The sequence below is a fragment of the Festucalex cinctus genome, chromosome 16 (genome assembly GCF_051991245.1).
Source record: "Festucalex cinctus isolate MCC-2025b chromosome 16, RoL_Fcin_1.0, whole genome shotgun sequence".
NCBI classification, from domain to species: domain Eukaryota; kingdom Metazoa; phylum Chordata; class Actinopteri; order Syngnathiformes; family Syngnathidae; genus Festucalex; species Festucalex cinctus.
In genome coordinates this window covers 25,306,818-25,332,981 of record NC_135426.1, presented here as the reverse complement: position 1 = coordinate 25,332,981, position 26,164 = coordinate 25,306,818, and the positions used below count along the sequence as shown (strand labels likewise).

Sequence of the window (26,164 nt, the reverse complement as noted above, 5' to 3'; positions counted from 1 at the left end):
AGCTCTACCACTGATGTTTACTGGTTCACTTTGATATCTATATTGTAAACGGATGAATGAGCTGCTCCTTCGAAATTGCGGTTTCGGTCTCTTGGGGTAAAATGAAGGAAAATGATCATGAAATCGGACCCCATCGGCCCGAAATAACACTGGCCCGCCGGGCATCTGCCCTCTATGCCAGATGGCCAGTCCAGCCCTGAAGATATTGAATGATGTGGAATCATTTGGAGCACAGTGAACGGTGAGGGTGCAATACTGCCAGCATCAACAGGGGGCGCATTTACCCAATAGCTTGTTGTGATGCAGGAACTCCATCTGCAGCCGCTGGCCGGCGCGTTGCGCCAGGAGGTACGGCGTGGAGCAGGTGGGGTCGCCGGTGGCGCACGTCACATCCGCACCGCCGAACACCAGCCGCATCGTCCGCAGCACGTCGGGCAGCACCACGGCGGCACACAGCGCCTGCACGCACACACATCCAGACGAGTCCATTCAACCTCCTCAATATTGCATGGCAAACAAAAGACTCCCTCTTTTTTTTCTGGACACAAATCAAGCTCGTGCCGCCGTGTGGATTTGATTTGCGGTCCACCGACTTCACGTGGGAAAATGTGTGGTCGGACGAGACAAAGTTTGCAATCATTTCTCTTGCATCCAAAACTTTAAAAGGGTGTGTTGTCTTTTTCTATCCACTTGAGGGTGCAAGATGTCAAGCTTGACTTTGCGCCAGGCTGGCCGAGGACAACGCGTCCATAAAACGCCAGCGCAAGACCACATAAAAGTTCTGCTCGCTGATCTCCACAGAGAAGTTCAAATAAGATCACATTTTAATACTTCCTGTGCGAGTCATTAAATCGCTCATCTTTTTTGGGGGGGGAAATAAGGAGCCGGGAATATAATGCCCGACAAATGGGCCGCATTAAATATAATGAAACAATTTCACAAAGCGGAGGGGTGGGACCACAGGTGGAATTATGGCAATACGGAAGGCAAAAATGGACTTTGTGTGTTTGGTGATGTGTTCATGCGCTGCATCCGTGAGTTCAAATTCACTTTGTTTCCATCAAGGCCAAAACAATGTGGGAAGCCAACTGAATACTTTGTGCCACCTGCAAACATCCAACGACTCTATACTGGGCCTGAAGAAAAAAATACATTCTTTTGTCTCATGTAATTGTTTTTCCAGCGAGACAAACTTTTATAAACACAAAGCGTTGGCGAGCGCTTTGTTAAAAGGGTTCATCTGTCACAGCTCCGAGAATAAAAGCGAGCCGAGAATGCGCCGTGACCGAGGAAAACGTTCCCGCCCGCATCCGTCTCTTCCCATCAATCGGCTCCGTCCATGCGACATTGTGGACGATGACCCGCGACAGAGTGGACCCACCGGCCGACGCGCCGAATCTCAACGAGCAACCTTTTCCCTTTCATCCGAGTTGGACGCCCGAGTAAGGAAGCGGCATCGATCGGCGCCGGAGTCGGGCTGCGTGCAAAAGAGCGTATTGACAAAACACCTGAAATAATGACAAAGAACTCGCAAAAGTTGGCTGGAAAATAATAGAATTGGGATTTGGTTTTCCCCCTCAATATTGTCATTGAGATTTAACAAGCAATTAGCTTTTCAAGGTCCTATTCCCATATATTTTTTTTTATAAACACAAGGAAAAATACAATTTGTATTAATAAGCAATATAATAAACAACAACAAAAATTATTATACATAAAAATTTTGGACTATTTTTGGTTGTCTTCTTTGGCCCAGTTCGGCTTCTGGAAGCCAACTCGTCAACGTTCCGGTTTATTCAAGAAATGTTCGGTTTAAAAATATAAAAATAAAAATATAAAATATATATACACAAGTATAATATTCGGCAATTAGCCGTTGATTTATGCTACGCCAATCCCCCCCCCCCCCCCTCGTGAATAGCGGGTCAACTATCTAACTTCCACATCATTGACGCTAGTTTCATTAGCATTTTTGCATCGTGCGTTAACATTAAGCTAGCAGACTTTCATATGCGTAATTCTGTTTGCTTTATGACGTTATTATTTATGGGTGGAGCTCTGAAGCACAATTTTAACTTGAATCATTTCTCAGACGTGGCAATGACAAGTGACTACTCAAATCTGAAAATATTCCCGAGTTGAGTCTCTCGCAAGTCGAGGTGTCACTGGACATGCAAGTGTGAATCGTCAACACACCTCAAGGGTGCGATTGCGCATCTGACGCTGGCCGGCTTGTTGCTGTCGCGTCTCTGCAAAATGAGCTTCCATCCATCCATCCATCCATCTTCTTCCGCTTATCCGGGGTCGGGTCGCGGGGGCAGCAGCTTCAGGAGGGAAACCCAGACTTCCCTCTCCCCAGCCACTTCAACCAGCTCCTCCGGCGGGATCCCGAGGCGTTCCCAGGCCAGCCGAGAGACATAGTCTCTCCAGCGTGTCCTGGGTCGTCCCCGGGGCCTCCCGCCAGTGGGACATGCCCGGAACACCTCCCCAGGGAGGCGTCCAGGAGGCATCCGAACCAGATGCCCGAGCCACCTCAGCTGGCTCCTCTCAACGCGGAGGAGCAGCGGCTCGACTCTGAGTCCCTCCCGGATGACCGAGCTTCTCACCCTATCTCTAAGGGAGAGCCCGGACACCCTGCGGAGGAAGCTCATTTCGGCCGCTTGTATCCGGGATCTCGTTCTTTCGGTCACGACCCACAGCTCGTGACCATAGGTGAGGGTTGGAACGTAGATCGACCGGTAAATCGAGAGCTTTGCCTTTTGGCTCAGCTCTTTCTTCACCACGACGGACCGATACAGAGTCCGCATCACTGCAGACGCTGCACCGATCCGCCTGTCGATCTCCCGCTCCATCCCACCCTCACTCGTGAACAAGACCCCAAGATACTTGAACTCCTCCACTTGGGGCAGGATCTCATCCCCGACCTGAAGACGACACTCCACCCTTTTCCGACTGAGGACCATGGTCTCGGATTTGGAGGTGCTGATCCTCATCCCAGCCGCTTCACACTCGGCTGCGAACCGCTCCAGTGAGAGCTGAAGGCCCCGGCCTGATGAAGCCAACAGCACCACATCATCTGCAAAGAGCAGAGATGCAATGTTGAGGCCACCAAACCGGAACCCCTCCACGCCTCGGCTGCGCCTAGAAATTCTGTCCATAAAAGTTATGAACAGAATCGGTGACAAAGGGCAACCTTGGCGGAGTCCAACCCTCACCGGAAACAAATCCGACTTACTGCCGGCAATGCGGACCAAACTCTGGCAACGGTCGTACAGGGACCGAACAGCCCGTATCAAGGGGCCCGGCACCCCGTACTCCCGAAGCACCCCCCACAGAAAATGAGCTTCCGTGTCACAGCAATTACTGCAGTCACTGTTGGGATTTGGGTGCGTGTGATATAAGGAGGGACTTTGACACTCTCGTCTCGTCTCGGTCACGCGGCCTGCCGAGACTCGGCGAAGGTCACCGGGACATCAGTTTTGAATGGGGACCGTGGGAATAGGAGAGGAAGCGGGAGAAACGGAAATGTGGAAACAAAAGACTCTTTTTGACGACAGGCCTGCATTGTATTACTAGAAATAATACATTATAGGGCTGGGCAATTAACTGCCAGGATTTATTATAGCAAGATCACAGATTCGTAAACTTCTTTGAAATGAATTTCTACAGTAGAGTGTACTGTATATTTAGTGTAGTACCACATTGTGCTCGACTGGAACGCATCAAGTGCAAATCGAAGAAGTAGAAGAAAAAGATCAGCATGTTGAAAAGCGCAATTCTTGTGCTTATATTATCATCGTCTGCGATTGGCTGGTGACCAGTTCATGGAACCAGACCAGACATGGAAACGTTTGAGGTGAAGGTAAACAACGAAAATGGAGGATTCTGATAAAATGTTTTTTTATTTTCACCTCCAGCAAACTCACCTTCTCGCAATTTTGCTTAATGTATTGTTGTATCTTATTTCATAAGCTTTTCATACGGTTCAGTAGTTCACCATAAAATTTCATGCAAAGTATAATGTCACTTATGTTGTGTTACGGGAATTTATGTCGAATGTTTATGAATGAAGAAAGCTATCCAGTTTTCTACTCGAGTAAATTGTGATTTACCATTCACGGTCTGTGTTTCCAAAGGGGGCGCCATTGGTGAGTGCCGGCACATTGTAGTCAGTAGTGAAGTCGGGGTCCATTTTTTTTCCAATTTTGCAAGTGGGATTTCCGTACACACTTCCTGTGATTGAGCATTTCATGTTTTTTCAAATATCACTACTTTTTACGCTCTTGAATTTTAATACCGGTTATAATGGTAGGACATGAAGAGTTACGATGCTTGATGGGAAAAAAAAAGTTTGAGAACAACTGGCGAATGTAATCGGACGTTCAGTAAATCACTTCCATTTAGTTTGATTGTAAACTGACACTCGAAAGAGTCAGCTGCTATCCAAGCTGACCCCGCGGATGCATAAAACATCTTTGGTGTCGTCTTTGTACTCGACAAGAGTCCCCAAGGAAAGAGCTTTTGCTTGCGCGCTAAATGGAAATGACGCGCAGCTAAGGAGAGACGTCCCATGAAATTAGCTTGGCTGGCAACGCTGATGCGGAGATTTCGCTTTTACATACATTGCTTGTGATTTCGCAACGTAACTGTGATCTTTTGGGTCTGTTTTCAAGCGCTTGCGGTCGGTTGATCCCGTCCAAATGTGTCAAGGCCGGTTACAGAAAAGTAGAATCTCTTTTGTCGCTGCCATTCGCGGGTGGCTGAGTCAACCACCGACTCCGAAACGTCTGTAGCTGAAACTATTTGGAAAAACGCAGCGATATGCGTCGACTGTACATTTTTGTACGGTAAAGTGGAAGTGAAGCGATCCAATCTGGTTCAACAGGATTGTGATACACGATTCAATGATTGACTGCTGTTGCGGTTCGGAAAACATTTGACCTTGTTGAGCTGTTCCGAGTCGCGAAGGTCCTCGAGGACTCGGCAGTACTTCCTCTCCTGGTACTTCCTGCGGGCGAAATTGGCGCGCTGCTTGTCCGACGCGCCAGCGCGGAGCTCTTCCTCCGGGGGGAGATGGGCGGCCCACAAACTGTTGGCCTTCTGGTTCCCCACTTCCAAAAAGAGCTGAGAGGGTGAAGAACGTCACAAAGTACCAGATGTATAATTGGCAAAATGCTTTTGATTGAGCTGAAAAGTCACAATTTGCTAAATGTTGCTTCTTTTTTTTTTGAACAAATCGATGCACTCGATGTCAGCGATAAGGAACACAATTCATCTGGAAATCGAAACAGACATTTGACCACCAATATGTGATTGCGTTTCACCCTTTTTCAAGAGTTCGCTCGTAGCCGTTTGTAGGCGGCTGCCTCGGGCACCCCGAGCCACCAGGGGGCCCCCAAACTCTAAGTGTAGTCTTACCTGAAGATGATTAAAATGTCTCTCATATTTGTCTATTACACCCCATTTTTGATTGGCAAAAAAGCATTATTTGAAGTTGAAGTTTATTTTGTTTTATCTATATTAAACACTTTTCTAAACACTCAAAAGCTCTTTTATTTATTGACGTAAAGAGGACTGTCAACTTAAGATGTTGAATCCATCTAAAGGGTTAAGAATCTCTTCATTGTAGTTTGGCCCCCACGAAGCTCGAAACGGCCCCGAGTTCGCCACAGAAAGAAGAAACAAATCTTCGGTTAGCGCCGTCTTCTTTGTCGTGGTCAGAAAGACAATCGTTCAGCGCATTTCGTCTCGATGGTGAAACGGAACGGTTGTCGGCGCGTGACGCGTTCGCGTCCACTTCATACCTCCACAAGCTCGTTGCTCCAAATGCTGCTGTCCAGCTTCAAGCTCCTCACTTTGGAGACGCTCGGGCCGAGCGAGCGATGCTGTCCTGGCGGCGTGGAGGAGAGAGAGACACATTTAGTCCCCCCGGCGCTCCTTAATTGGAAATGAAGGGGCAGAAGGAGGCGCCATCAATTGCTAATGAATCATGAGTAATTGATTGTGTTTGCTCGTCGGCCTGTTTATTCGGCTTCTGGGGTCGCTCGTGGCCGAAGAGCGAGCGGCCCCGTGAATAAAACATGAGACGCGCGTGAATTATCGTCCTGCGAGCATCGGCGGCTCGCTGCGGACGCAAATTTCTCTCAAGTAGAGCAAGACGCCTGGCGTGACACAAATTGGAGGCATCGAACAAAAAAAAACAACAACTTTCAGAGCAGATGCTGAATACGCCACTTGCGATAATTACGATACTCGGAAACAAGGCCTGCTGCGAGTAGCGATAATTGACGCCCCCCTGTAAGAGTGCTTTTAGTAATTGTTTAAAGTCGTGCTTCTTAAACTTTTTACAACAGCGGAGGAGTCATTTGATTTCAAAAAGATATATTGGAAGCCTTTTCCGGGGAAAGTACAAGTAAGCCAGTCGAGTTTATTCTGGAATCAATCGTTGATTCGGCCAATCTGCGACTCACCAATTGGAGCACAACCCTAATATAAACATATACACATAATAGCAGTGACTGTTCAAGATACTTTTTATCTGCGCAACAACTCATCTAAACTGGGACATGAACGTGTGCGCTGGTCGCATCCTGGCAAAATGTCTTCATCTTTCCCCGGTGAACCACAACGGAACACAAAAAGGGCATTCGCATCACAGCGGCTCGCCCACAAAAAAGGCCAAGCTGCCACACATTTCAGCCCCAATTAAAAAGTTTGCCAGCCACGACGGTGACGGCACGCCAGGCTCTCCTTCCTCCCGCCGAGTGCCTGCAATGTTTCGTACACTGGAGAAAATCAAGAGCACCAAAACGTGGAGCAACAAAGATACCTTTGCTTGTTGTGCTAAATCTGGCCATTCCAGAATTGGTAATAACAGTATTCACCACTAGATGGCAGACGAGACTTAAAAATGGTGGATTCCTCAAGAAGTCAACACTGTCAATGAAATGATGTCAATAAGAAGTTGGCATACGTTTGCTGCAATGAAGAATGCTTTGCTGTGTTCCCACTCACGTTCACATAGCCAAACTATTTGAAGATGCTGATCAAGATGAAGATTGCAACCAAATTGCCACCACAGCACCAATTTCCAAAGCACGCAAACAGTTGAACCGTTGGCACTTCATTTGAAGTGCATGAGGAGTTGCTAAATTTGTGGCAAAAATTAATCGTCTTACAAGTGCATCTCGCTTAACTCAATCGCTCGCCGCCATTTTCACAGAAGCAATCCCGGTTCGCTCTTTTACTGGATTTGGACTGATTTTGCAAGGCCCCCCACAATATTGTCTTCTATTGCTAGAAAAATATGGAACCTACCAAAAGAAAGATTAAAGTCTCTTCTTTCATCAGGGAAAAAAAAATAATACATTTCTATCCGTTTCCATTTTTCAGCAATTAGCATTAGAATATAGCTAAAAATTGCTGCCACCTGCTGGCAGTTTGTGTAATTACCATTTCTGCAACCGTTCTTTGCAGTTGAGAAGCTGCCTTCATCAAAGCCTTCAAAAACAAAAAAAAACTTATAAATATGTCTTTGGGACACTTAAAACATTAAAAAAAAAAACGGATTTATATGTTTTGGGAGCAAATAAGTTAATTGGACATGCGGCTGTTGTGCTGGATAGTAGCATCATTTTTGTTATTTTTGTATTTTATTTGAAATATATCTCAAACCATCAACCAGAAAATAGCACAACATAAATCTCTGCTATGAGATTTATTTTTTTAAGGATTGTCCAGTAAGCTAAAGTTATCCCGCCGCCAAAAAAAACACAAAAAAAACAGACCACTGCCGACTCTAAAAAGTCCTTTTTAGGCGAGGCAACTAATGAAATTGTGAGGGTCTAAAAGTTCTCCATATTAGACTATTAAAATGAATTCCGTCTTGCAGCGAGAAGACGACGAAAAGGCAGCCTGGGATCATTTCGACCATTAGCTTTCTCATTACTTCTTCCCTCTTCCTCTTGTTCAGCATTTCTCTTTATTGTCCGTGACATCAGAGTGCTAATTAGAAGTGCGGCAAGTCGTTGGTATTCCAGATGGACCGCCGTCTAATTTAAAGGGGAGCGCCGGCCGGGCGAAAGCGAAAGCGAAAGCGAGCGAGCGAGCGAGTCGACCAAATGTAATATTAAACACTCCAGCAAATGAAATCATTTAAGGGTGTTTGAGAAGGGATGTTGGAGATCTGATGGCTACCAATTACACAGGTTTTGCAGAGGTGAGGTGAGGAATCGCATTCAAAGTCACGACTCTCGGAGGAGCCACGAGACATTCGATTAGATCCAGTACAAAAAGGGGAAAAAAATGGCTCACGCTTACTCTCGCACTTCTTACAGATGACCACGCCCAGGTTGACCGACGCCCACTCCGGCCGGGCGGCGCCGCAGTCGGCGCAGCTCCGGTTGGCCTCGTTGAACCAGATCTTCTCGGCCACCTCGTAGTCGCACAGCGTCTCGGCGATGGAGTCCCCAACCGCTTCGATCCACTCCAACTTTTCCTGCTCCGACTCGGCCACCAAACTGCACGCAATCAACTAAGTTAGTTTCTTCTTCTTCTTCTTTTTTTTTTTTGCATTTTCAGGCCAGTTTGGATAGTCTGTGGGGCCACGCTGCCGCTCACAGGTCAGTCTTGGTACTACAACAAATATCTGATTTTGGAGAGAAGACTTAGAACGTAATATTTGAAAATGATAATACTGTACAAGAGTTCAATTGCCGCCTTTGGTCCGCTGATCAATTTCGCCGCGACTAAGCTGTTAGCGCTTGACATTTGCTCCACAATTACAGTCCAGCTTTGGAACGCGTCAATCACGTCGCCGGGCTCGTTTGCCGAGAACAAAAGTTTCATCGCGTCGCCAAGCGACAGCAAGCCATCAAATCGGAAACTTCACAGGCCATGAGCGGCAGCTTGAAAGTTAGGAAGAATTACAGGTTGCAGAATTGTTATGGGGAAAAAATAAAAAAACAAAAAGACTCCAAACACTGTGTCAATTGAGCCGCATTGCTACACGTTCCACTCGGGCATCACACGCTCTTCTTGCAGTTCCAATCAGATCAAGTGCTTCTCTTTTTGACGCGGCAAAAAGAAAACGGCTTTAAATCTTTCGTGTACTCCCGCTGGCGTCGTTTTACTTGATGTTTCAAGCGATCACGCGTCGTTACATAAAACGTGTCAGAGAATCCGGCATAAATGGCAGGTGATGAAATCGTGGCTCTTCTGATGAAAATTCGGACATTTGGCGGAATAAAATTCGGATAAACAATTAGATTGGCACAATCCTGAATCCCACAATCGGTATCCGCAACCGGAAACGATTCGTTTCTGTCAAAGAAAGAAAGGTGGAATCAATTTATTTGAAATGTATTCATCACTTTATGGCCACAAAGAAGAAAGAACACATTTGGCAATTTTGCACTTTGAAAATACGTCATATATAAAAAAAAAAAAATCAAACTAAAAAAATTAAAAATTAAAAACTGGAAGGAAGCATTTTCGAAAACTTAATTAAAAAAACAAAACAAAGTCAAAACGAAAACATTGTAAATATTGGACTTCTAAAGCATGTCACTTCATGCATTGCCTAAAATGATGTCATCAATTATCACTCGCAATTTGAAGATAAATCAGTCCACTGGACTCGAAGGAATTCAAAAAGTCCCGCATGTCCTCCACTGCGGGATAATCCAAAAACCAAAAATGTCAGCAGTTTTCACGATCCAAGATCCAAATATTGTCACCCCTCTGTGACGTGCCCTTGAGCTCAAGTGTTTATCTCCAGATTTATTCCAGTCCGAGCGCTTGGCGATAAGTTTTCTTTGCGGCAAACTTGAACGTCTTTGTCCCGTAACGTGTCCCCGCGCTTCCTAATTGTCATTCTCACAACTAATAAAAGTCAGCCGTGCCATCTCCGGCGGCAACAAAGCAATGGAAAAAGCCAAAGTGAGTCTCCTCGCCTCGGCCGAAAGTGATTCGATGAGTTTGTGGCTAATCCCCACCTTGAGCAGGTAGCACAAGACTCCGAGGGTGACCAATCGATTCGATCCGCGCGCACACACAATCCAGTCTCTCCGTTTTCACCTCATCAAAACAATTCGAGTTCATTTTAATTCCACTTTCTTTCTTTCTTTCTTTTAAGGAGGTTCCGCACAAAATGGCAATTACGTCCAGGTTATTAACGAAAGAGCCAAACGACGAGACCATTACGGAGACCTACACAAACAGATCGATTGGACGGGCGGCGGAACGAGGGAGGGTCTTACATAAATCAAGTCAATCTACAAAAGGCGAAAGAAAGAAAAAAAGAAAAGACAAAAAAAAGTGCGTGTTGGGGGGAACGGCGACCACAAACAAACAAGACGTGCTTTGTGATGGTTGTATTCTAAATGGGCCATTACAGCTCAAACAAGCTGCGCGCTTATTGATCGTCGGGCCTGAGGGAACGCGGAGTCACCTCAAAGGTTCGACAGATAGCAGCCAGGCTTCAACTGGAGGGTTCATTAAAAACAAAAACAAAAAAACTGTCTGTATACGTTTGGGTAGGATGTGCACATCCACCGAAAGTCCCACACTTGTTGCTGCCCAGTCTCGGGTTTGTCTTTGGAGGGTAAGCCAATAGACGGTAAACAACAATATCGAAGCTGAAGAAACAATTGAGATTTATTTAAACGGTCAGTTATGGATGAACAAAAATGATGTCAAGAAAAAAAAAACACAAAATTATCTACAAACAAATACAACCACTCGAGTGGAACTAACACAGGAAAAGAAAACTTATAAACTCAACACAACTCAATGTTTATCAGTGGTTTTTTTGTATTTTATTTCCATTTTTTATATGGATAAATATTGATTGTGAAATGCTATACTGTATTTTGAAGTTGTTTGGAGGTTGACGTATTGGATGATAAAGCTAACTTTAGTAATAATGGTATTCATGTCTCTTCTTTAATATATGACGTAATGACAAATGGAAAAATGTGTGGTCTGTTTGTGGTCCCTACAACCAAAAACATTAGAGATGACACCATCACTCGGCAAATCAATCAATAAATGAAACGCATGCAGACGTACCAGAAGTTCTTAAAAGGCGTGTTGATTTCAAAGACCCTCCGGTCGACGTCTCGAATGTTGGCGGCTGTCAGATCCACTTCGCAGATCGCCAGGCCCGCTTCCAAGTCCTTGACAAGATGGAAATCACAATGGGCATCTTCAGAGTCAAAAATTGTGGCTCTTAACCTTGGTTGGAGGTTAAATAAATAAATAAATAAATAAATAAATGATCAAATAAATACATGACTAAAAGTGAAAATAAAAACGGATATATTTCCATTTATATTTTTTTTTTAGATGGAATTTTTTAATTATATTTTTTACTTTGATTTTTATTTTCACTTTTAGTCATTTATTTATTTAGTCCTTTATTTATTTCGAATTTTGGCAGTTTTGGTCCTCCATAGATCGCAAGATGTGATGACTGCATTGCTCAACTCGAAAAAAAAAGCAGATACTCAATTCACACATACAATAAAAACAGCAGAGGCCCCAGAATTGAGCCCTGCGGAACACCATACGTTCCAATTCATATCGCACATATTTGCTTGACATTTTTGAAAGCAAAATGTCAATTTTCCACACCTCACTAATATGGAATATTGAAGAGCCTTCCAAAACAGACACTGCTTTTAATTTCTGCTTGTGCAAACAAACAAAAAACTCAGTACACCGTGAAGCAAATCTATAAGGCAGTGCGAGATGCATTCGTCTTCAGCAGACAGCATCTCAAGCTCCATTTTGCGGCCAAATTTAGAAGCCCTCCCCAATAAGGTGCGATCACCTGCTTGCCTCATTAAAGTCGCAGCTCGTTTTTCCCCACCCGGCTTGGAATGTAATTCGCTCTCATCCAAGCTAACAAACACCGAAGGAGAGCGACATTTACAACAGCCGCATTGTCAGTCTTGCTGCATTTTTTTGGGGGGAAAACGAGTCCAACTAGAAATAGTTTGTGACAGGCAATCACGCACGCGTCGTTGCCCTCAACCAGGTGGACGTGCGTGTGCGTTAGTGGCTAATGTGTGGCATTCTACCTCAACTCGGCGAAAGGCAGAAGGTGCATCTGAGGACTGCACACACGCGGCAACCTTGCAGTTGAGACCATTTTCGACCGCCCGCGGGACAAAGGCGAGGAAAGAAGCGCACCCACGCGCGTCACAACAAAAACTAAACAAAAAAACAAAAACATGACTTGCCTCATGAGCTCGCAAAGTCAAAAGATGAGGGAAGCAAATGAAAGAGAGGGCGGGATAAGGGAAAGAAAAGCCTTGATAATCCTGCCTCAAAGTGGGTGAGACCACGAAGAGGTCAGTTGACAAAAACAAGACAAAGCCGGAACGGGATTTGCAAAAAACACAAAATACCAACGATGCCAAATTTGCTCAATCAGACAAAAATTCCCATTACATTGGTGACGGCGTGCAGTTGCGAGCCGCCGCTGCCGGCAGATGTTGACCAACGCAACCTCATTCAGTCGGCATCGCACAGGCGACGCAACGTTGACATGGAATTCTCTGCTCACCTGAATACGCCTTTTGCCTAATAACCGTCAATTCTCAGGGGTAGCCAATTAAAATTAAAGCCAGCAAGCTTTGCTACACAATCTTGGCGGAGTCAGGAAGTGATTGGCACGCCGCTAAAAATAACTCACCTAATTCCCAATCGCCAAGGGGCTTGAACAGCACTTGTGGAGAGGCGGTATGAGGGTGGTGGGTGGGGGGGCACCTAATTAGAGTACAAGCATTGATATAATTGTTGGGGCACCAGACCATTAGACGTCCAAGAAACACAAGTTGTTGGACCCGAGTGAGGAATTGGCTGCTCGCCGGCCGGCCAAGAATCGGCCATCCATTCGTCCACTGCGCTTGTTTACATTCTCGTACCCGAGCTGACTTTGGCCGTGAGGTGAGGCGCACCCTGAATCGCTCACCAGTCAATCACCGTCTACAGATTGACAAACTAATCATACACTAATAAAACAATGGGCTATGAACGGTTCATCAATTATTAAAATAGTTCCCACATAATTTGATCACCAACAAGTCTAATTGATGTAGAAAAATTTCATATTAATTCATTTGTGCTCAAAACGTATAAATACGTTCTATTTTAAATATTACCACGCTCCCAAAGACGTATTTAGACGTTTATTTTTTGTTTGTGTTTTTTCATGCTAGAGCATACGGAAGGCTTTGATGCAGCCTCTGAACTGAAGAGAATGGTAATAGCAATGGTAGTTATTACAAAACGGACAGCAGGTGGCAGCAGAGTATAAGAGATCAAGCAGAGCCATGTTGCAACAAAGCTGTTTTCTTAAGATTTGTGAATAATGATGAAACTTAGCTATATTCTAATGTTAATTGTTGCAAAACGGAACCAGTTTTTTTCCTGATGAAAGAAGAGACTCTAATCTTTCTTTTTGGTAGGTTCCATCTTGTTATAACAATAGAACACAATATTCTGTGGGCATTGCAAAATCAGTCAAAATCCAGTAAAAGAGCCGGGAGCGAACGGGATTGCGAAATGTGAAAATGGCTGTATTAGATCACCGTCGCAATACTGAGGGGAGGGAAAAAAAAAAATTTGTCAAATCCCCAAAAAATCTTGCTTCTGCTTTTACCTCTCACTTTGTCGGGCGACACACTTTGGACTGTCTTTACCTTGGCGCTTAAATGACCTCAAACACGGCTCCATCACAGAGCTTACGACCCGTGAGAAATGAGTCCAGGGGCGGTGGAGGAGGAGCCGGCAGGCCGATCTTTCCAACAGCTCGTTCATCACGTTCGATTAAATACTTCAGTCCGCTGAGCTCCAACGGCTCCGCGCTCGACTTCCCCCTCCCGCCTTCTCCTGCTCTGTCTGGCGATCACGCAAACCCGAGACAAACACCCGCCGCCGCCAGATTGATCTCCAGCTGTAATCATACAATTCATTTGGATTTTCTCCCGGCCGCTTCCGCGCCGATCGGAAATGTGCTGACGCGGAGGGAAACCCGAAAGAGAAATCGAACAAAGATGTTTGTTCGCGCTAATGAAGAAAATAATGAAAGGCAAACAGCACAACAGCGGGCGAAGGGAACGCCTGTAGCGCTCTCAAATGTGCGGCGAGGAAATTTAGGAAATAGCATCGATGGAACGTACCATCCCCCCTTGCCACTTTTGTCCCAGCAGGATGAAAGACGGCAGAAATATCAGGACTTAATTAGACTGACTTAAGAGAGTGAGAATGCCAACTCCTAATAAGCTAAAAAGAACAATGCCGCTTTGAACCCAACGTGACGATACAGACTTTGTTCACTGACTCTCAAATTGGAGTCTGTGAGCCTCAACTTGACTGCATCCTCTAAATCATTTGCAACAATGTTTGGAATGGGTTCTTTTTTGTTTTTTTGCAGTAAACAAGTAAATAGCAGGTATGCTAACTTCCATTCACACCATTTCTCCTCGCATTCTCCCATCTGGCTCTGTCCCAATACAAATAGCGCTAAAACACCTTTGCTGTGCCATTTTTACATCAGGCAAATTACTGAACAGCTAAGGGTCCTAAAAACACAAAGTAGCGAGTCCGTTGGCAGAATTAGCGGCAGTTACGAGTAGTGTGCACACAACTATATGTGGCGACGATAGTGAGGAAAAGAAAAGTAACAAAGTTACAGCAGCTGTAATTTTGCGATGATGGAAGCCGGGTTAAAATAACGTTGACGGATTGACGATCACAGTTTGGCTCGGCTGGAAATATTGACGACGACGCAAGTGTGGCGCTCCAAAAAATGCCGCCCACTTCTGATTGTTGCCATACGTCCGTCCAGATGTTTTTCTCCACGGTGGTCTTTAAAAATATGTAACTTTTTTCCTCATTTGTTAGCCTATCTATGTGTTAGCATTAAGCTAGCGGCCTTGAAATGAACTTAAGTAGGCTATGTTGTTTTTAACATTTCTGTATAAGAAATCTCATATTGTAAGACAGATTAATGGCTTGCTTGTTATGGAGATAGAATCATGCCAAAACCCCGTAAACACCAAAAAACGTGATCTACGTACACAAAGGAGCATATAAAAAAGGTTTTGCGTACGTAAAAAGCAATTCTACAACTACGGATGGACGCCTTGTTATGACCATGCTGCTGCGATTACGTAATGTACATTCGTATATATGAATATGACTGGCAAAAGTCACGTGACTTGTATCCGTAGTTGTAGAATTGTTTTTTACGTACGCAAAACATTAAATAAATAAAGAAGCAAGATTTAATAACTATTAAATTGCAACCACAATATCGAGGAAAAATAAACCTCAATAAACATTATTGAAAAAAAAAAAAAAAAAAAAAAAAAACTTGTTTAGCTTTACTTAAAATTATGTTAAATGTATTTCTTCGGCTTAACGTGGTTGGGAAAAAGGTCAGGTGTCATCATTTCCATTCACATGCAAGTTCCATATTCATAAGTGTGTCACACTGTCACCGTCTCGTCACTTTCAAACAGCCGCTCGTTCCGTGACTTTGTCAAACGGGGACGCGTCATCCTGCCGAGAGGAAGTCCCGAAGGTGCGGAGAAGTACCTGTTCTGTTTTGCAGAGCCTGACTTTGCTCCCCGCCAGGGACACCGCAACTCTGCCTTTGTAGCCGCGCACCTCCAGCACGCCGCGCTTGTTGGCGGAGGAGCGTCGGCACAGGCTGCGGCGCGTCTGGAAGCCGCACGCCCCCTGGAGGCTTTCCATCCACTCGCGGCGCTCCCCTGCGGACGCGACACCAGAATCAAAAAACCACATTTCAACAAAGCAAGATTTGATTTTTCGGCGGCATGCAAAGACTTCAAGTCTGAAAGCGAATTGGACAGGAGAAAAAAATAAGATCCTTGAAAGCTGCTTCACCGAGATTTGAAAGCCTCCAGCTAATTTTTGCTGCGCAAATTAGACCAAGCGCAACAGTTAATTCAAATAAAATGAAAAGTCATTGCCATCTATTCTGTGAATCGAGTCGGGCTGAGTGATTTGGGAAAACCTAATGGCGACCAATCATGCCTTTTAAAATGTGATCATTGTGTGAAGACTGAATGCGATTCCTTCCACATCATTCAACCGATTCACATCGTTCCATGTTTAATATATTGCAAAAATTCACACCATATTTTTCTCATTTCAAATATTCACAGCGTTCTCAAAATCCAACATTTTTCACCCAAAAATTACTCATGCATTCCCAATGGAGTTTTCATTCCTAATGGCACATTTAACATGGATTTACATCGTTTGAAATTGAAATCATTTCAGTTGTCACTACGACAACTTCACAAAATTCTACCAAACACGGTGGAAACAAGTCAGTAAATCCCAAAATGCGGCTTTATGGTATCAACTTGTCAATTTGAGTTGAATTCTTTGTTGAGTTGTTATGCGTGCGACATCATCCAAGAAGACAAAGCACTCGTGAACACGCCACGAAAGCTAAGATGGACTCTAAAAGGAGAGCACTCGAGACAGGCCTCGCCGCATCTTGGCGAAACTCAAAGGCGGTCCTTGTTGAGCAGTTGAATATTTCATGTTAAGGCGTGTGTGCTGTGAATCCCCACAAGGCTGAAAAGCAACGTAAATGTACAAACGGATTTATGTACTCACAACACGAGTAAACACACACGCCCCACGGGGGCCACGACAGACGCCGCCCGCTGCGGCAACTATTTCACACGGCGCAGAAGACGAAGGGGGGGTGTGGCTAATTCACATCAGAAGCTGGGCCACCATTTTCAACGCTTTCTGAATCGTTATCATGCATTTGCAAAGCAAAAGGGTAAGCCGAGCTGCATTGAGTTTTGTTACCACGTGATGCTGTTGTTTGTCGTTTGTTGGGTCTTGAGCCGGAAACGAATGAACTAATGAATAAATCATTTCAAGACACTTTTGGAGTGATTAGAAATGTGACAACGGAAAGAATGAATGATCTGGAAAAAGCAACAAGAAAAGCTGCTAAAACATTTCCAAATGTTTTTCATCAGCGACCTGCTGGCGCGACCTCGGCCGAGTGACAGGCAGCCCACTTCAATGAGCTGTCAATCATCTCACCGAGCTGACATTGTCTCCCAGTGACCTTAATTAGCTTCCCAACGTGCTGGGGGTCGACGCGAGCCCCCTTTTTGACCTCAAACGCTGCCTCGTCCCAAATTGTCAATCTGCCCGTATTCATAATGAATGTCCTCCTCCATTATTGAGCGCTCTTTACATCAGCAGGCTTTCCTGTTGCGTTCCCGGCCAGCTTTCTGCCTTCCATTACCTGAGCTGCTCTTACGTCTTTGCCTCTTATTTTATTCAGGGCTTTCCTTTCTCTCCTCCTCGCTGTCAATCCGAGACAGGAAGGAAACCGCCGACGCAGGCGAGCGCCGAGACTTTTGAGTACATTTGCTTGTTTGGCGCGGACACCAAATCGTCCGGTGAAGCCTTTGCGAAATTCATTTTAAAACTATCTTCTTGACCGCTTATTCCTCACAAGGGTCGCGGGGGGTGCTGGAGCCTATCTCAGCTGGCTTTGGCCAGTAATCCCCCTTCCAGGATGAGCAGGCTGCAAAGTATGCCGAATGGGCAACAATGGACATCGTTTATGATACTAAAAAGAATCATTATTTCCAAAAACAAATGGGACAAGACACCGGGTTCATTTCAATCGAAATACGACATTAACAGTTTTTGACCTTGTTGGAGGTACTGAATTGAATTCATCTTGAATTCAGAAAGTTGGAATCTTGTATTCCCATCTTCATGCAACTCAATCAAGTATTCCTTCCTTGAGTTATGCCAGCTCGCCAGCGGATACAATGACAACAGCAGCGGCCCCAGAATTGAACCCTGCGGAACGCCAGGGTTTGCCCAACCGCATCGATCCAACCCAGGATAAGAACCAAAGCTATAGACAGCGACTTGATGACAAGAGCCTGACGCAGATGGACAGGAAACGGAATTACATGAACGTAAACTGACGAGAGAACGAGCGACACCTGGACGAGACACGAGTGGCGAGAGGAAGCTCATTGGTTGACGGGATATCAACAGGAAAACAACACAAAGCTAATTCAACAAAATCTAACCAAAACATTGCGACCATGACAGTTTAGGTGTATTTTAACATTCTTGAATGTAAAACTCTCTCTAAAACAAACAAACAAACAAACAACAGTTTGTTATTATCCGGGCGCTTGTTAAGAGGCCATAATGCATGTTTCCGACTGGAGAGGCGATTTGACAAGGAGAGAAGAAGCGAGGAAAGCACCGAGAGTGGATGAAAGGAGAGCCGAGTCCACTCTGCACCCAGCCAGGAGATCTTAAAGGCCGCCCACACGGCCGCCATCAAAAGGAATCGCAAACAAGTTGGAAAAAGCAGAAGAGGAGCAAACATTTGTTGTGTTTACTTCGGCTCGTCACATCAGCACAAGTTTAAACTAACAAATGCATTTTTATTCACCTTGGCTTGTTGTTATGGAACATGTGTACTTGAAATACGTGCCGTCTCCTTTCGAGAGACATTAAAGGCAAACTATTGATTGAGAATCGGGATGTTTTCCGGACTACAACCAGTTCAGATCCATTTGGGTATTCAAAATCAATCACTGTCATGCTTCAGTGAACTCAACCGTGTCAGTCAGCCACGACGGCACACGTAAGTAAGTGCATGCCATTAAACTGCTTCGTCAGCTTATCGGTTTATTTCTTGCATCACTAATGGCTCGAAGACCTTTGAAAAAAAAGAAGTTGTGAAACAATCACTTGGTTTTGGCAAGAATTAAATGTGACTGGTGAGAACACAGACTGTATTTTACAGCAGAATAAACTAGCATTTTTTTTTTTTTTTTTTTTTATTAAATGAGGCATGATTTTGGGGCAGGGTTGTGCCGACAGAAGCGGCACAGTCACCGATTCCCTCCTCCCATTCCGGCTTTGCCCTTTCCCTGCCATCTGCCTGCCCGGCCTTCACCTGACGGTCACGTCGACGCTGCCGACGGTTTTCCCTCCACTTCCTCTCGCCGCTCGGCTCTTCATGTTCAGCAGCTCCTTAACTCCCTCGTTTCCCATCAGCCTCCTCGGGTCTTCCTGGTTCTCGTGCGCTCCCCAAAGATTGATGAGTATTCGCTCCGAGGCGAGCCGGCTCGTTTAAAGATGCATGAGGGGGGACGAGGCCAAGTTTCTCGCTCGCTCACTCTCACTTTTCAATGCAAGCTCTCCAAAAGAAGGGCCACCTTGGCGCGAGGTTGCCCACTCATCGCAGGGAAGGAGCGGCCGCGCTCACAAGGTCATTTTCGTCAACCATAGCAAACAAAATAACTCCAATTTTAACAGTTTCCTTGAGAACAACCGTCTGTTCACAAAACTATATCGAAAAGCTATTTTGGTTCATTTAAAATCAAATCATTTTGGCTCCGATTTATGAATGGCTGCTCATCTTTTCGAACTGAATACGTTATTTTGTCAGTGAATAAAGGCCACCTAAGGTGGTTTGTCGTTAATTCGCCGTTGGCCTCTGATGACGTCCGAGCATGAAGGGAAGTTCCAAGTTTGGACTGGCGAGACGAATCCTCATAGATGTTAGCTTAGCGCTAGCTAGCTACTATGACAGCCACAGATTCAGGCTCGATAAGGAGAAAGCAGCAGTCCATACCTTCCTTCTCGGCTCGGAATGTGAAAGTCCGAAGCGAGGTGACGACCTCAAACTTGTTGTCACCTAAACCTCGGACCTGTCTGATGGCAGTGGCCAGAATCATCCCTTTGGAGTACATTTCCTGCACAAAGAAGCAGATGGGACACACTAAATAACTCTACAAATGCAAGCAAACAAGGTCAATTGGAATAGCATCATCGACCTGTTGTTCTTTCCTCTTTCCAGTCGGAATTACTTTTTTTTTCCGAGCACTGTTTGCAACAATGCGTGCGTAATTCTCGCTCGCGTTGCTGCCGGTTTTGAATCGGATTCAATTTTGAAGCACGGCTGACGGATATCCTCATCAAACTCAAGCCATAAGCCATCAATACGGCATCATATTTATTTGCAGAAACGCCTCTCGAGCAATAACATTGATAAAAGGCGCTCGCTGCTCGTGGACGAGAAGCGCTTGAATCAAAACCTGCTGCCGGAGAAAGATGACTTTATTAGCCGTCTTCTTTTTATGTGGCCGCAGAACGAGAAGGTTTGCAGTTTCATAAATTGCCATCAGCGCAGGTTAAAACTCTATTGAACAAAACAGCCCGTATTAGAAAAAAATAAAGAAACATGTACGACATCTGTCTCGTGGTCCTTCGTCAAACTGCAGCTCATTTATTATGATGTCTTCCCAATTTGGCGAACTTCCTGTTCAATGGTGAGCGTGGGTCCTTGAGACTTTTTTCTACGTTCTGTTGTTTCTCTTCCCAATTTCATGTTTATTGGTGACAAAGGGTGGATTTTTTTTTCTAAATTTCCAGGCCTCTTTTAGATGCAAAATCCTGTCAAAATATCTGCTTCCAAACAAAATGGCTTCCCGTTCAATGGTGAGCGTGGGTCCTTGAGACTTTTTTCTACGTTCTGTTGTTTCTCTTCCCAATTTCATGTTTATTGGTGACAAAGGGTGGATTTTTTTTTCTAAATTTCCAGGCCTCTTTTAGATGCAAAATCCTGTCAAAATATCTGCTTCCAAACAAAATGGCTTCCCGTTCAAATGGTGAGCGTGGGTCCTTGAGACTTTTTCGTGCGTCCTGTTATAATCGACATGTCCTCCAAATGTGTTGTTGATTGATCAAACTGATGCGATTTTTTCCCAAACTTTGCAGTGGGCAGCATTTATTGAGTTTTGGGAATCGTTTTTTGGCAAGATGCACATTTTTTTTTCAGGCCTATTTCCAAGCGTGATTGGGATTCCCAAATTTGTGGAAGAATAATAACTAACTGTCTCACTGCAATCCACTTTCTTTTGAGTCTGCTTTGCAAAATGGAACAAAAACAAGGGGACTCAACACGGGTAAAGTGGGATTCGGCGTACTGTTGCATGTTTCCCCCAAACAAGCGCGGATGCGACACTTTGCGGCGGGTCATCGGCGGCGTAAACGAGCAACCTCAATACCAGGGCATCGTCTCGAATCAGTATTCAATCCCTGATGTGACAAAGAAATGCCTTTAGAGTTTCAGGGGGGGAAAAAAAAGGCAATGTTCTCCTAAGAGGGACGTGCATTATGTTGCGCTCGCAGTGTGAAAATCACTGGCTTGTGAGAAGAAAAATAAGACAGACATTGCATTATTCATGCTCATCGTGTCATTATCTTTGCCAAGTACCAAAAAAAAAAAAAAAAAGGCTTCATTTTGTTTGCTGCACGTTGTCGTACACGATTGGAAATACGGAAAGGGAGATGGTGAACTTGTGACTCCTTCTTGCCATTCCTTAATTAAACCGGTGACCTTGCCGTCCACAAAAGGAAAAAAGAAAAAAAAAAAAGTCAAGCAGCCAAAAATATCACCCGGCACAGTCAAGGGGGGGGGAACGAGAGAAATGAGGTCCGTGTGAGAGGCCAAGCAGGACTGAAGGAAGAAAAAGGAAGATCCGAGGAGAGATGACGCAAAAGCAGGGAAGGGGGAAAGTCCTCATCAGATAAAAGTTGACTCATACTAAAAGCAGGATGCAATTGCACAGAAGGCCTCCATACATCCAGTTTCAAAACATGACGACGGAAGGGTTTTGAAAAGTTAAATAATTGGAATTTGTTGCCTTCAATATTGGGACTGTAAACAAATGTGTCTTTTTTTTTTTTTTTTTTATTAATCTTGAATACAGTAAACAATATCAGATTTAGCATAAACTATCAGACAACAAACAAAATTATCAGAAGGCAATGTTAGCACATTTCTTGCCATGTTGAAATCGGCTGTTTTTAGCGTTATTGCATATGCTAACACTGCTATCTCCTCATTTCGTTGTCATTGGTGGATGTGGATTTTCATCACCAACCAATTATTAGAATATTCTTATCATTTGAAATTTCAGGAAAGTCACCTGGATCACAAATCTGCGAGCTTCATTTGTCACGATAGCTCTCCAACAGCTTTGTTGTTAGCTAATGACATGTATAGCGCTAATGTTGCTTCTTGTTGTGTAATAGTAGTTGTGTGTCTTTTGACTTACTTCTAATGCATAATTTTGTGGCACCAAAAGTTCATTTGGTGTTCAGTTTAATGACTCCCCTGATCATTAACTTGCCTAAAACGAAAGTAAGTTATAAGGGGTGGCAACGACATTTTTTTTTAAATATGCCAAAGTGTCCCTGACAACTTCCTGTATACGACTAATCCTTGTTGCAATATCAGGAAAAAAAATTTAAAAAAAAATACAACACAATGACGGTGTGTCACGTCATTAATGTTCTATTGTTTCTTTCTTAAAAGAAAAGTAAAAAAAAAATAAAAATGAATGTGTGCCAGAATAAATTAGCTGTGATAATTATGTCACCAGTACGGTTTGACGGTAATTAATTGTCTTCATTCCAGTTTGGGGGTCAGGAAGGAGAGAGTTGTTTAATTGCGACTTGCGCGTCTATAAATACTCGCGTCTGATGAAAAGACGAGGTCAGGCGAAAGACACGCACACACAAACTACCCTCAAGAGGACAAAGAAAGCAATGAGGCCCAACTAGCTCACCTAACTTCCCCCCCTCACACCGACCGACCGACATCCTCCCTCTTCACTGCAATGGCGGTTTGAGGGTGTGCTGGGACGGTTCCTTTTTTTCCATTTTTCCTGCATCCTGCACATTTCGCTCGGATTTTTTTCCCTCCCCACAAAGAAAGTAAAAACAAGCCAGTAAACTTCACGGAACAATTAAGGCCGAGCGCTGGAGCTAAAGCACACAACAATGGAGGCACCATGTGGCGAGAGAAGCAAGCAGGAGGGATGATGGGGTTGCACAAAAACAAAACAAAAAAAAACCTTCGGCACATTTGCGATGGAGGCACGAGGACACCAACTGGTGGCAATGAAAAGCTCACAATGCACAAGTGAGCTATTAAATCAAGAGGGAAGAAAAATAAGAAATAAAAAAAATGTCAAATGTCTCATCTATTTTTTACTTCTTTTTCTTTCTTTTTTTTGCAAAAAAAAAGCTGCTCTGCATTGGCCCCAATTAGGCTCACCTGCTAGATTATCAGATTGAATAAATAATCACTTCTTTTTTTTTTCCCCCACATAGTGTGTGTTTTTCTCAAGCTACCTGCTAATGAGTTGCATAAAAAATTCATATTATATGTATATGTTTTTTTTTTATCTGAGGTCATCAGCGCTGATGACTGACATGTTTGGTTTAGTGCAGGTGTGTTGGGAAAAAAAAAAAAAAAATTCCTGTACATATTTGGCATGAAAGATAACACGTCCCAGTAAGTGTCAATGGGCGGATTTGCGACGTCAGGCTGACTGATCCCCAATCCGAAAACCTGGCCGACCTCGCGTCATCCTCGCATTCCCTTCAAGCCAGGCTTTGGACACACACGCAACATCGCATATCAGGACCCAGAGGACGAAATCTAAAGACCCCGAGCGTCCTCCCGAGCCAATCCCCTCGTCTTGACGAAATCGGGCGAAAAGGGGCCGATTGACGAGATGGATTGGATGCAAGGCGGCGAGAACAAGTGAGAGCGACGATGCGGCGCCTCTCCCACGCCACCGCGGCTCCCCGCCCCCCAATGATGACATCACCGGAGACCTTTCAAGCCGCGACTGTGATTAAGTGCGATTAGTTCTGTCTGGGGCTGACAGATCCCGCAGGATTTCACACTACAAAAGAGAGTTTGCGGGTGTTAAAAGTTTGCGAGCGAGGACAAGCATGGCGATGTTTTCGTGTGGGCAAACGTCGCGACCAGCGCACCGTGACACGCGCGTCCTTTTCTTACCAACGGCCAGCAAGGCCTTCACGAAACGGTGACGAGAGACTTGAAAGCCAAAGAGTCCCAAACTGGAACATGGTAAAGGACAGTTTTGGGGAGTACAAAAATACAAGCTGGATGAATGAGACGATTCACGGGCACTGATGGTTTTTGTTCTTCCTGCTGTCTGCTCTCGTTTACATCCAACCAAACTTTCCTGTCAATATCCATCCAGATGGAGTGTAACAATTTGATGATCAATAGTGACTGTACAACCAAACCACATAACTGTCTTAGCTAAATGCTAACACGTAATAAATGCCATCAAGCTAACAGGCTAACCAAACTAGCATAAATATCGCAAATATTCATTAAGTTCTGTGCAAAATTATTCATTTTATCCATCCATCCATCCATTTTCTTGACCGCTTATTCCTCACAAGGGTCGCGGGGGCTGCTGGCGCCTATCTCAGCTGGCTCTGGGCAGTAGGCGGGGGGGGGGGGGGGGGGGGGGGGGGGGGGGAACGACACCCTGGACTGGTTGCCAACCAATCGCAGTATTATCGCATATTCATTTTACTTCACTCAAAATCAGTTTTGTGGGGAAAAACAAGTTAAAAGCTTAAATTATTAATGGTTCCAATTGAAAATAGTTTAAGCTTTTTGTACGTAATATTTCTTTGTAGCTCTCTATATAGAAAATTAAAGGAATCATTTTGAACACATTTCATTTTCTAAAATGACTTTAAAGGTGGCGTCAAGGATATTTTTGTGGCCGCGTCTTCCGGGTGGATCATCTTAACGACTGTTTCTCGATCCTGTCAATCAATCTGCGTCACGACGTCGCGCGTGCTCGTTGCAAGCTGCGCGTGCGCACTTCGAGTGTTTGTAGCATGTCGCTAGCTTCGTGTCAAAAAAATTAATTAATAAAAATTGAGCCGAAGAGTTGATTTGAGCTAAGACTGTTTTGAATTTTGAGTATGCGCACGTAAGAAATGAAATTCCCAAGTCAAAGTAGTATGAACTTGATGTACTGGAAAATGTAGGACACACGTCTACAAAGGCAAACTTTTCCACTCAGTGAGACGAAAACGCCGCGTAATGGTCTAAAAAGTGCTGACTCGCCGGCCCTCCCCGATGATTCCCGTCCTGCCCGTGGCGAAGCGTGTCCTGATAAATAAAGTGAGCGATGCAATGGAAAGAAGCGGCGAGGGGGAGGAGCGGCGATGGCGCGCGAGCGGGCGCAGAGGGCCGTAATTAGCGAGTGATTAACGAGGCGCCATCGGACGGGTCGCACGTCATTGATTGTGATGCGCCGTGGCAAAAAGTGAGCTGAACCTGAATGGGGGCATTTGCGCTTTTGCCATTCAAACGGATCACATGTGCGTCGTCTTATGTGGATGCGAATATTTCAAAGAATTTGGGCAGTCAAGCTTTGGTTGAAGAGCGTTTTCACCCTTTTTATGCTCGCAGAGAAATCGGTCAAATGGCAACATTGACCTATTTTATTGTCCGGCCGGCTGGGCATGGGCAGCTCGGATCTGCTCCGCTTGGCTTAAAGTCACTCTGTCCTTGCCCTCGTCCGGTCGTTAGCGACGATGATGACTCGGGATATCGACTTGTTTTGAGCGCTCGCGTCCGGTGGGTATTCGCAGTTACCTTGTCGCTGTTGTAGTAGGCCAGAGTCTCGCCGTCGAAGCGCACCCATCGCCGCTGAAAGACGCAGTTCCTGCAAAGACGGCCAAAGGCTTACTGACACACATCAGTCGGAGGAGGAGTTTGGAAAATTCACAAACGATATCCCGCAATCAGGCTGGCAAATGTCAGGAAAAAAAAAAAGAAAAAGAAAAAAAAGTCTACTGTTCAAAAATTTCTTGCAACAAGAAAAAACATGAAGACAGTTTCGAGATTTGTTGAGGAAACGCTGCAGCTTTAAAATGAACCCTGACGTGAAAATCAACTTCCGTTAGCATCGCAAATTTTTAGTGGGCAAGCCAAAAGCACAATTCACACTGACTGCCAAGTGGACGTGGTGCGTTTTCCGCACACTCTGCAATTCACTCCGTGTGCGTTGCGAGTGGGGAAATCTGCACCCGCCAGGCCACAAGATCACGTTGAGTTCACGCGATAACAAGCGTGTATTTTGAGTCTTATTTTGTAAACAATCGTCACGCTTGCCTGTTGTCACATCGATATGCTTTTTAGAAATTCTTGCTGGGACATGTGTAAGTACATTTTGTGTTTAAAAAGTGTTAT

At 44.7% G+C, this 26,164-nt stretch overlaps 1 protein-coding gene across 4 annotated transcripts in view; it reads right to left on the bottom strand.

Annotated features, from left to right (window-relative positions):
- Positions 1-26,164, bottom strand: part of arap2 (ArfGAP with RhoGAP domain, ankyrin repeat and PH domain 2) — a 56,128-nt gene that overhangs the window by 21,910 nt on the left and 8,054 nt on the right. For all 4 annotated transcript variants that reach the window (XM_077499305.1, XM_077499307.1, XM_077499308.1 and 1 more), the window contains 8 exons: positions 25,568-25,637; positions 19,691-19,811; positions 15,610-15,785; positions 11,071-11,177; positions 8,320-8,519; positions 5,805-5,890; positions 4,942-5,124; positions 285-459 (listed from right to left, as the gene is read on the bottom strand). In XM_077499305.1, the coding sequence (XP_077355431.1) occupies positions 285-459; positions 4,942-5,124; positions 5,805-5,890; positions 8,320-8,519; positions 11,071-11,177; positions 15,610-15,785; positions 19,691-19,811; positions 25,568-25,637 (1,118 nt within the window). The remainder of the gene's footprint in view (positions 1-284; positions 460-4,941; positions 5,125-5,804; positions 5,891-8,319; positions 8,520-11,070; positions 11,178-15,609; positions 15,786-19,690; positions 19,812-25,567; positions 25,638-26,164) is intronic.